Here is a 12176-nt window from a genome sequence, read left to right on the forward strand (position 1 = left end):
CAAGAAGAAGGGAATAAAACATCGGATTGACCAAGAGTCTGGAGAGTAGGACTGTTCCACGTATATAATATGACTTTTTATTCACTGAATGCTTCTGCATCTAATACATACTCTTTCTGTGTGAACTGGAGTATCTGATTATCAACACTCTTCCTGAGACTTTAAAAGAATGGCACTGAACACGGAAATTTGAATACAGTTAGTATAAATCCCCTTTAAATAGAGAGAATTATTTTAATTGTATGTTCCAACCAAACTGTAACGTAGAACCTAACTGATCTGGCCTCGTGTAACTGGTAGGGATGTGCATCAACACTGCCAGGGTTATGGGTTCCTGGGGCCAGCCATTCTACGAATGTACTGTGTACACTAACGGTGAGGCTTCACATAAAAGCAGTACATGTAGCAACAAGTAAATTTCGACCTAATACCGTTCCTCAAATACAACCTGCAATTCATCTGCGTTAAGTTGACAAGTATTTGATAATATAGCAGTCTCAGCAAAAAACATTCCACAATGCATGTATTGTACTCTGTAACAGTTGTTTCCATGCATCACACTAGACTGCATTACCAGACCCACTAGAAACTGAAAGGCGTCGCTTCAATGCTTTGTCCACGCTACGAGTATTGATGGTTATGAATGATTCGGTGAGCAGGAGAAACACGCCCATACCTTCTTGAGGATGATGTCGATGTAGCCTGCAATGAGCTGGGAGATCTGCTCTCCTTCTGTGGTCTGCACAGAGTAGTAGCTCTCCTGGTACTCGCCAAAGTCCTACACACACACACGCATAAAGAGGCATACACACACATACACACGCACACACACAAAGAGGTAGACACACACACAAAGAGGCACTCACAGACACAAACACACCCAAAGAGGTAGACACACACACATACACAAACATGCATAAAGAGGTAGACACACAGAAACACACATAGAAAATTGAGACACATACGTACAAAGAGGTACACACACACACACACACATAGAAAATGGAGACACATACGTACAAAGAGGTACACACACACACACACATACACGCAGACAAAAATATAGACAAAGAGCATTTCAGTGAGTGCGAACGATATACACACTCCCTGAATAATCACTGCAACAATGGATTTGCTGGATTTGTGTTTGGTGATGTCCCAATTACATGGATAATGTAATGTAATGGATAATAAAGTTGTATTTAATAAGCAGAATGACAGCATCATGAAATCATGCAGAAATTGGCAGCTTATGGTTTCGAATAACACATTGGTGTGTGTGTGTGTGTGTGTGTGTGTGTGTGTGTGTGTGTGTGTGTGTGTGTGTGTGTGTGTGTGTGTGTGTGTGTGTGTGTGTGTGTGTGTGTGTGTGTGTGTGTGTGTGTGTGTGTGTGTGTGTCTGCCTGCCTGCCTGCGTGTAGCTTATATTGCTACATTGCAGTTCCAAATGGTTTGCTGGGAAATGCAGCTACTTCAACATCCTAACAGAATAATGAGTACTTAAAGATTTCTCGGCACGCGCCCCAGAAACAGAACAACCAAAGGTCGACCAATCAGATCACTCAGAGAGAGAGAGGGAGAGAAAGAGAATTGAGATCTGAAAGATTAAATTATATCTGTGTTCCAACAAAAGGAACAACCGATAGACATGGAAGGCAAGAGTGGCTCTAATAATCTTTATTGTGCCAAAGGAAATAGGTTGAAAGAAAGCTCTAGTGATTTATTTTATTGGTATATCAAAACGTATTATTACTTATGATTAATCAAAAAGTATTATTATTGTACGAATGCCATGTATGAGAATGTGGTTGAGTCCTATATCATTTAAATGAGTAAAGCACAACGTTTAAATTCTCAATGTCACTGTTACCTTATGACCAAAGGCTAGCCCTTGGGCAAAAGTAAAACAGATTGAGGCAAAGCAACTTAATTATATAGCAGTTTTCATATACGAGGCAGACTCAAAGTGTTTCACACCAAGCATGTATAAGCAACATTATAAATATACACGGTGTAACAAAGGCGAGTTTCATTGTTCAGCAACATCACAACCAACCAACCTTCTCACAGTTCCGATTTTTCCGGACTACATTTTTGTCTTTATATTTTCCATCTCATTTCCATCGTGAGTCATAATCAATGATAGTATGGATTCGGAAATTTGCAGTTTCCATTGTGCAGTATTAGAGTGTGTTCCTGTGTGCATGGGTGTGTGCATGCAGGTTTATTCCCGTGCATGTGTGCGTGCATGTGCTCCTGTGTGTCCGTACCAGGGTGAAGCTCTTGGGCGAGGCGGCCCACCTCTTGACGGTGGTGAGGGGCCACTCCTGCACCACGTCCTTGGTCCTCTCATCCACACGCAGCACGGACTCCTTGGTGATGCCCAGCAGACGAGGCACCAGCTTGTTCTTGCTCTTCATCTTCTCCTACAGACCCACAATCACACACGCATTCATAAAGAGACAATACAGGATGCTACCGTGGCTCCCAACCTGAAAGGTACCGTGTGTGTGTGTGTGTGTGTGTGTGTGTGTGTGTGTGTGTGTGTGTGTGTGTGTGTGTGTGTGTGTGTGTGTGTGTGTGTGTGTGTGTGTGTGTGTGTGTGTGTGTGTGTGTGTGTGTGTGTGTGTGATTCTGTGCATGTGTTTTGTATAAAGTTTCTCTATAAATGCAGTCCATTTAAAATCAGTACAATGGACCAGAACAGCAGAGAACAGATAAAGCCTTACCCAATAACAGGAACACCAATGGCAAGTCAAACAATACAAAGCTAATTAAATGTGGCCTTCACGCTGGGCTCCTGGGACAGGATTTAACAGTCCCTAATCGCGCACAAAGAGATCCAACATGTTTTTTTTCTTTACATAACCTTCATTGGCCTTATACACCTGGCGGCCATCTTGGTTCTCAATGCTCGCTGGGTGGCCGTGCGGTGAATACGGGCCATTCAAAGGAAAACTATGTCTTTCAGTTAGTCTAGTACTTTGGTATACCAAAACAAACTTTGTCTTACACAAATATCCATATAAATACAACAATTACCACACGTAAACTACTTGGGGGGGCATGATTAAGGTTAATCAGAAAGTTTATAATATAATAACAAATAAAAGCACCTTCCAAGACTTCCAAGGATTGTTGCAACCCACGTGGAAAATTGACTGGGGGAGTCTGGAACCGACTTTTAAAACTGAAGTGGTAATCCGCTTTTAATTATATACCCACAACACACTGTGCGACTAGATTACACAAGTGCTCTGGTTTTAAACAACCACTTAATAACAGTGCAAGGCTGCCAGAGGCGATTAAGGCTAAGGGGTTTGTCCATGCATCAAAGTGAATAATGACTAAATATTTAGAAGAAGAAAAAAACGAAACCTGTTTTAATTAACCTTTTGTTTACCCAGGGGGGGGGGGGGGGGGGTGGGGGGGGGCATGTAGAGAAGCAGATGTTCCTTTCAAACTGCCCCCTGCTCAGCAACCTAACACACCAAGTACCCCAACACGCCTACACCCTTTACAGGCTAAATGGCGCGGAAAATTTAAATATAACAGACACGTTAATAACAAATAATAATGGTAATAATAATAATAATAGGTTACGGGAGCAGCAATAAGAGGACCCTCTTGCTCTGGGAAACATGCGGACTGCCGAGCCCCCCCCCCCCTCCCAGCCTACCATTAGTAACCGCGGTGAAAAACAACCGCTACATTCTGGAGGACGTCCTGCACTCGGTCGGCTGCTCCGCCAGCTAATGGACGCCTCAGGGACATCACCCCACCGGGGTGGTCGCCGTCAGTTCCATCTCACAATCTGCCCTTGTGAGGGGTCTTACAGGTGCTCCCTCGAACCAAGAGCTGGGTAATTAGCTCATTTTATCATTTTTCGTCTTTTAATGGAGGACTGGTGATTGTGTAGTCATGAAACTAAGATGTTGACTTATCAGGATACTCAGTTTTATATTTATCAATATTGAGTACAGTATCCCATAGTTATCGTGCTAGTAAAAGCTTCCATATCGCCCAGCCCTTTTCTAACCCCGACAATACACCCACCTCCACCCCTCTCTGGACTAATCAGTGTCGCACTCTGATGCACACGGCAACACATTTGGATGCCTTCCAGGAAAACCCTGACTCCTGGTAGACCTTAGGGGAAAGTGTGTGTGTGTGTGTGTGTGTGTGTGTGTGTGTGTGTGTGTGTGTGTGTGTGTGTGTGTGTGTGTGTGTGTGTGTGTGTGTGTGTGTGTGTGTGTGTGTGTGTGTGTGTGTGTGTGTGTGTGTGTGTGTGTGTGTGTGTGTGGCACCTTGTTTATCGGCCGTTTCTCCGCTATAAACACAAAACTGTACATGCATATTCTCCTTTTCAAACATTGTGAAACCATACGCCATGTCGTTTAACTTTTTAACGCTTCCTCGATTTGGAGCAATCTGAATAATTGAGTATGCTTTGTTCACCTCTGCGTGTAAATTAACCCAAATAATAGGTGAGATCCCTTCTGTCGTTAACAGGCCGACTTTGCAGCACCTTTGTTTGAGAGAACTTTTAATTCTCAGCAAACACCTCCCAGTCAGACTGCACAGGAGAAGGAATGACTTCGAGAGGCCGATGTGCTGGCCCAGTGTGCGTCTGGACATGAAAGGAACTGGGAGGCCAGGTGGAACCAGCACATTTCCATATCCGCTGCGTAGCAACCGCACACGGATATGATCTGCAGCCAGCAACCGCAAGACCCAGAAGAGACCAAACACATAAACCAAACCAAGACCGGGCCCCTTGCAGCTCGGAACACACACCTGTTCGAGATTTTCTCGTTTCTTCGGGCAAATGTGACTAGTTTATTTACGATTACGAGGAATACGGCCAATAAAGTGATTATCTCCCTTTCAAAATGTGATAATTTGTTTTCTTTGTTATTTGTGTATCTGATTCCAAGTACCTTAACCAGGAAGAAGGTGACACCGTATGTTCGGAGCGATCTCGCAAGCTTGACATATTTTACTTTCGTCTCGATCTCGGTCATATCTCCACAACTGCTGTGATCCTGCAATATCAATAACAACAAAGGAATACATTTGTGAAAATATCCTTCATTTGTTGCATACATATTTTTATATATATTTTGTTCCTTCATTTAAGTTTGATTATGCAGGGGAAACAAGCTTTGATATTGCAACTGGGCAGTAGTTGAACAAACCTGGAAGACTTTCTTCTCCGCGCCCTTCTGCTTGATGTACTCTTTGGGCAGGAACTCTTTCAAGCTGTTAAGAGGCATGAAATTAAGTCATTGAAAGAGCGAATGCAGAAAGCCAGACATCATTGCCACCCGCTTACCATTAGACACAAGGAAACAAAACAAATGAATCAATTAGGAATCTGGATGAATATATTAGCTGAACCCATTTTCTCCATGTTCCTACTACCGAAAAATAAGCCCAGTTAGAAAAATTACATATTTGAAAATATGTAATTTTTCAAATGACATATTCCCCCCCCCCCCCCAACACCCGGATGGGTCTGCATGCACTCACTCAAGGAAGCCTGGTTTGTGCTTGTGCTCAATATACGGTCCAAACTGGATCTGGGCCTGAATCCCAGCAAACAGACATGCCTTGTCGAAGGAGACCGGGTGAGAGCCATTCAGGATGTCGTCCCGGGCCTGGAACACATAAAAGGGAGATGAATAAATGTGTAAACATCTTTTGAACAATGTTGATAACCTGGAGAGGTGAAACGCTACTATGGCTTACGTCAGTGCTATTCTTGAGTATAGTCAGTGTAGTCTAGTGGCTAGAGTGTCGGACTGCCCTAACCCTTATGCCTGTTCCCTAAGACATGCATCTCAAATTTTACGTCGCCTAGGATAAAACGTGTGCACAAAAGCTACTACAGAATATCCAGAGTCCTCGGGTCCGTGTTTGAGATGTTTCTAAACCCCATCCCTGAGATGATTTGGTTTATCTTATGAATGCAGCTCGATTTTTCACAATTACTAATCATCAATAACATGCAAAAGCTATTACATCAAATATACACCCAATACACAAATCGATCTAAATCAGCTTTGACATTATATTGATTGGTGGGCAGAGCTTTGATAGAGATATCGATGTGGAGTTCAGCAATCTGACCCATAAATTACACCAAGAAGATGCAACCAACAAATGCAGCCAGTCAGACAGACACACAGACACCCCACACAAAATCAATCATCACAGAGAATTATAGTCCTGTAAGAGAGAAAGAGTGGCGTAGAGAGACAGAAATGGACAGATAAAGTGCTGCACAGATTGAAAGTAGCGAAGACGAGGCTTTATAACATTAGATTTTGTTTTTCTCGTTTCATTTTGCCAGGGGCCTATTGCACAAAGTAGCAAAAATATATTTATTTTAAGGTAGATTCATAGTTTAGTAGTAATGTGTCTGCTGTTGTTTTTTTGTAAACTAAATGGACTCCATAACAAAAAGAAGCTTATCATGTTGCAGTACTTTAGCATTATACAGAAGATAAAAAAATATGATTATAGACCAGTACCGGCACACATTATTATAACTGCTCCCTCACCCCATTAGGGCTTCCAGTGAAGAGTCCTCAAGTGAGTCACTGATTGTTGTCAACTATGACTTTAATTGAGATATAATGTGGCTCAGAATGCTTCAACACAACAGCTGAAGATGTTCTCTATGCGTGTATCACACACACACACACACACACACACACACACACACACACACACACACACACACACACACACACACACACACACACACACACACACACACACACACACACACACACACACACACACACACACACACACAAAACACTAATTGCCATTTACTAGCATCTTCCCTTTCTCTTTCTTTCTCTCTCTCTCCCTCCCTCTCTTTTCTTACCGTCTGTCCATATCACTCTCTGGCCTCAAGTCTGAGCCATACACTCGTGCATAAAACCCCATCACTAAGAGAACACATACTTTATCGTGTTCATCGTGATAGGTGAATATGGGTGAAAAAGCCTTTACGTTTTTTGCACCGTCTTCCTGGAATAACCTGCAGGAGCAGTGAATTCAATGAGTGACTCAATGAATTTAAAGGTGTTAAGAGTTTGACGCCAGACCTCATTGGAAATTGCTAATATTTTAGTCAATAATCTTAATGTATTTTAAGAATTGCACTTATTATTGAATTTGTATTTGTCTTCTGTTTTGTGTTGGAGCTGTGCACTGCTGTCCATCTCGGCCAGGTCTCTCTTGTAAAGGAGATTTTAATCTCAACGTGACTTACCTGGTTAAATAAGGATAAAGATATAATAATAATAATAAAAATGGGAGAGGCAGATCTCAGACCTGCACGTAGAGCAGGTTGAGCTGGACCGGGTCTCTGGAGTCCACGTTCTGGTCTGAGTAGAAGAACTTTCTCCTGAGCAGCAGCGTCTCCACCTCTTCCACGCCCTGCTCCCGGAAGGTCCTGCTGTGGTCCAGCCAGTTCACTGACATCCACACACACAACACACCATAATATGTCAAGGACACACAACACACTCGTGTATAAACAGCACACACAGCCCAACGATAGTGTGTACACATGTCTGGGAAGTGTTTACATTTTGACATAGTCAATTGGAAAGCAATTATAATATAATAATAAATAATATATATTATCCAATATTTACTGATTTACTAAAATAGTTAACTTGGAAAATAATAGCTTAATACATCTCTGAGCAACAAGAAAATATGGACAATTTAAAGACCATATATAAAAAATTTACAGATTCGTTACTGTACGAGTAAAGTGTTAAAAGTGCCATTTAAAGTGGCACAAGTTACCTAAAGTACCTAACGGAATTGAGAGAATATTTAAGCAACTCCAGGGACTTAAATGTGTGCAAAGTTAAAGTTAAGGAGCCGAGAGATAGAAGGTGAAGCGGTAACCGTTGCACTGTATGGGTGTACACTGTATACTGCTCAGGTCATTAAACCTCTGAAGCCCACCGCCTCTCTGGAGGGCCGTGACAAAGTGGTCTTAAGATGAGCCTGGTAAGCAATAACCTTGATAATTGCTACACGGAAAACTTGCAAAAGAACTGTGGACTGCCTGTAGGAATTTAAATTCATCAATAATTATTATAATAATTACACTTAGGCATCAACAAACGTGCAGTTTATAGCTTCACAAATGCATGTATTTGGTTGTTTTCCTTTGTCCTAGTTTATTAAACAGATGCTTTGATTCTTTTCTGATGATAGGTATTGTATTGGCTGCTCAGCACAGCAAAGCCAGCGAGTGAAGAAGGATTGCTTTGCTATACAGTTAGCGGAAGTGTAACAATAAGCAAAAGCTGAAGTAAGCATTTCAAATTTGTTGTTGAAGAAGTAGTAAAATAACTATTACTTCAAAATGATGCTTTCGTCGTAACTGATTGGTTCCGGCTCAGCTTTAATTTCCCAGCATGCATCACACCTCCTGTTCTCTATATCCATATATATATATAACTCACGTTCGTCGTCTGTGTGCAGCTTGGCCTTAAGTTTCTCCATCTTCTTCTCGTCACGTAGCAACGTGCGGTCCTTCTTCAGCGTTCCCGTGTGCTCCTCCTTCTTCTCCTCTACGCCCTCCTGGGTGAGGGAGTACTCCTCGTAGTTGGTGATGCCTGCAACCACACACCATCAGGGACTGCTATCAGACTCCTGTCAATAAGGGACTACTAGCCTTTCAGCGTAGAGGATCAGGGACCACTAGCCTATCAGTGAAGAGGTTCAGGACCTAACACCTAACAGCAGAGGCAACAGAGGCAACAGGGACAACAGGGACAACAGAGGCAGCAGAGACAAGAGAGGCAACAGGCACAACAGAGGCAGCAGGGACAACAGAGGCAGCAGGGACAACAGAGGCAGCAGGGACAACAGAGGCAGCAGGGACAACAGAGGCAGCAGGGACAACAGAGGCAGTGGGGACAACAGAGGCAGTGGGGACAACAGAGGCAGCAGGGACACCAGAGGCAGCAGGGACACCAGAGGCAGCAGGGACAACAGAGGCAGCAGGGACAACAGAGGCAGCAGGGACAACAGAGACAGAGGCAACAGGGACAACAGAGGCAGCAGGGACAACAGGGAAAACAGAGGCAGCAGGGACAACAGAGACAACAGGGACAATAGAGGCAACAGGGACAACAGAGGCAACAGGGACAACAGGGACAACAGAGACAACAGGGACAACAGAGACAGAGGCAACAGGGACAACTGAGACAGCAGAGACAGCAGAAATCCCAGAGACAACCGATAGAACAGAGAAAACAGATAACAGAGACAACAGATCGAACAGAGGCAGCAAAGGAAGCAGAGACAACAGATACAATAGAGATAACAAAGACAGCAGAGGCAGAAGAAGCAGCAGAGGCAGGAGAGGCAGGAGATAACCGAGGTAGAAGAGACAAAAGAGATAACCGAGGTAGAAGAGACAAAAGAGATAACAGAGGTAGAAGAGACAAAAGAGATAACAGAGGTAGAAGAGACAAAAGAGATAACAGAGGTAGAAGAGACAAAATAAATAACAGAGCTAGAAGAGACAAAAGAGATAACAGAGGTAGAAGAGACAAAAGAGATAACAGAGGTAGAAGAGACAAAAGAGATAACAGAGGTAGAAGAGACAAAAGAGATAACAGAGGTAGAAGAGACAAAAGAGATAACCGAGGTAGAAGAGACAAAAGAGATAACAGAGGTAGAAGAGACAAAAGAGATAACAGAGGTAGAAGAGACAAAAGAGATAACAGAGGTAGAAGAGACAAAAGAGATAACAGAGGTAGAAGAGACAAAAGAGATAACAGAGGTAGCTGAGGCAGCAGAGGTGATGAAGAAAAACTTATTTTAAGGACAATTTGGCATACATTCAACAAGACAATGGGGGTACAGGATTTTTATATGGAAACGTTCACATCTTGGTCAGTTAATACAAAGGGAACAAAGGTGAGGGGGAGTGACCATCGTGGAGAGTTTAGGATTTGCCACGGCTGATGTCAGCCACGGCGACGGAGAACAAGTCAAATTGTAATACACTATGGTTGAGGTGGACAGGTCTGCAAGGCTTCAAGACAGTCAAAGGAATCGACACAACAAAGAAGTCAGTCAATTTGCTTCGGTATCAGACTTTTATGGCTACGGTGGCATTGCAAATGCAAACTATCCAAGGAGAATGCATATAAATACCTTCTCAATTGACTAGTCATTAAATAAACAGGGTTTATATATTTCTTTATGTTTGTATAATATAGTTACGATGGATATTTACACGACAAGAAACAACAGAGACAACAGAGAAAACAGGGGCAGCAGAGACAACAGTGGTAGCAGAGGCAATGTAACAGGAGAGGTAGCAGTAGAGGTGGCAGAGACAATGCAGGAGAGGCCAGGGTGTCGTTACCTATTCTGCTGCAGATGGTCACCAGCAGCTCGCCCACGGTCTTGGAGTCGTCCACCATGATGGTCTTCACCGCTCCGTCAAGCATCTTGATCTTCTGAGGCCGCTGCTTCTTCTTGTACTCCAGGATGTCCTGAGGGAACGGCCGGTGACGAGCAACAAGCAACAGAGAAGTAAAGATTTGATCGGATGGGCTCTTTATTTTGATTTGAGGGGAAAACCTGTTGCAACAGCAGCACGTGAAATTATAACAAAATATCATGAGAAAGAGCTAACAGCACATAATAAAAAATGAATAGAATTGGAATAGGAATTGAAAATATTATTTATTTAGTAAGAATATAGTATGGTAAGATATATAGTAAGAGTAAAATACAAATCGAAGTTACAGTACTGTATTTCCAATTATTATACCACTATATATTAATAACCAAGTTAACGTGAGAAGGGAACGTGTGAATAACAGACATAAAAAAAGAGGGATGCTGAGGGAACAAGTGGAGTTTGAGAAAGTGAGAAAGGGGAGGAAAAAAAGAGAAGAATGAAAGGCACCATTGAAATGATCAAATGAAGCCAGAATGCTTGGGGAGGGTTGAGAAAAGAAGGCAGAAAACTTCATTAAATGGCTGCCTATTGCCCTGCCGATCACCCCTCCCAACCCACACCAATAGGAACGGGTAGAGATTTGACTGTGAATAATCAGTCACAGTCACGCCTTCCACTGTGATGGAAGGCGTGACTGTGATTTCATTTCGGCTGAATTACTCTGGGGGAAAGTATTTAGAGGTGAAAATGCTAATAAAAAAGTGCTGAAGAGTTCTCAGGACTAACAAACTTTCGACCACGCTGTAGAGGTGTTTTATTTTTGTGTGACTCTGCCGGCACCTGAAGAACTTCATCTCAAATCGATATTTTAAATATTTATGATGCAGTGGTATTCAAATGAAGCCTAAGCTCCCGGCAGCGGGCCGTGTCAGGACAGATGTGGAATAATGTTTATGAATGTCCGTGTCCTAAAAAGACTTTGTTAAGAGAACTGTACGAAGCTAGTGTTGAAATACAGCCCTCCTTATATGTGCTCTGTGGGTTTTTCTGTTCAAATATGAACTTCAATTCATGGTTTGGGCTTCACAGCTTGCTTGTGATCCTTATATAAAACACATTCATCAACACCAAGGCATATTTGATAACCCCTACAAAAACACTTGCATAGGTTGCCATTACATTGATGTAATGTTAAGCTAATGAATGCATTTAGCATCTTTTCTCTCCTAAAATTGTGGGAAAGAACAGGAAGCACTCACAGGGCAGACACATGGAAACAAATGTTTTTTATATGTGTGCACCTGAAAAGGTATTCATGCAGGATATGGATACATGGAGGGCCTGATATGGGCTGTGCAGACATGTCTTTACCCCATTGCGGAGCATATAGTAGTCCATGGTCCTGCCCGACTCCAGCCAGATGCCTTTTCTGGGGTCCTCGTCGGAGAGGAACAGGCCATAATCCGAGGCTGATCAGGAAGACAAGGAGACATAACATTTAAGGCTAACATTTTCTTAATGACATTTCTCATTTCCTTCCTCGTTGTTGATGGGCAAAGGGAGCAGGAAGGGTAGATTGAAAGGTCAGAACGAAGGGAAACGCTGGCTGAACGGGATCCCTTTGATGTCCCTAGCTCAGCAGCAGGGAGGGAGGGTCCACCTCGATAGGTCATCGGCGCGATGCCTTTAGCAACATGATATTTAGTCATTT

The 12176-nt window shown here is 42.8% G+C and overlaps 1 protein-coding gene across 3 annotated transcripts in view; it reads right to left on the minus strand.

Annotated features, from left to right (window-relative positions):
• The window catches only part of tln2a (talin 2a), a 91135-nt gene that overhangs the window by 48988 nt on the left and 29971 nt on the right, over positions 1 to 12176 (minus strand). For all 3 annotated transcript variants that reach the window (XM_056608649.1, XM_056608646.1, XM_056608648.1), the window contains 9 exons: positions 11837 to 11934; positions 10424 to 10553; positions 8505 to 8657; positions 7351 to 7493; positions 5533 to 5660; positions 5199 to 5262; positions 4941 to 5045; positions 2271 to 2426; positions 677 to 778 (listed from right to left, as the gene is read on the minus strand). In XM_056608649.1, coding sequence (XP_056464624.1) covers positions 677 to 778; positions 2271 to 2426; positions 4941 to 5045; positions 5199 to 5262; positions 5533 to 5660; positions 7351 to 7493; positions 8505 to 8657; positions 10424 to 10553; positions 11837 to 11934 — 1079 coding nt within the window. The remainder of the gene's footprint in view (positions 1 to 676; positions 779 to 2270; positions 2427 to 4940; positions 5046 to 5198; positions 5263 to 5532; positions 5661 to 7350; positions 7494 to 8504; positions 8658 to 10423; positions 10554 to 11836; positions 11935 to 12176) is intronic.

This window comes from Gadus chalcogrammus, chromosome 14 (assembly GCF_026213295.1).
Source record: "Gadus chalcogrammus isolate NIFS_2021 chromosome 14, NIFS_Gcha_1.0, whole genome shotgun sequence".
Lineage (NCBI taxonomy): Eukaryota > Metazoa > Chordata > Actinopteri > Gadiformes > Gadidae > Gadus > Gadus chalcogrammus.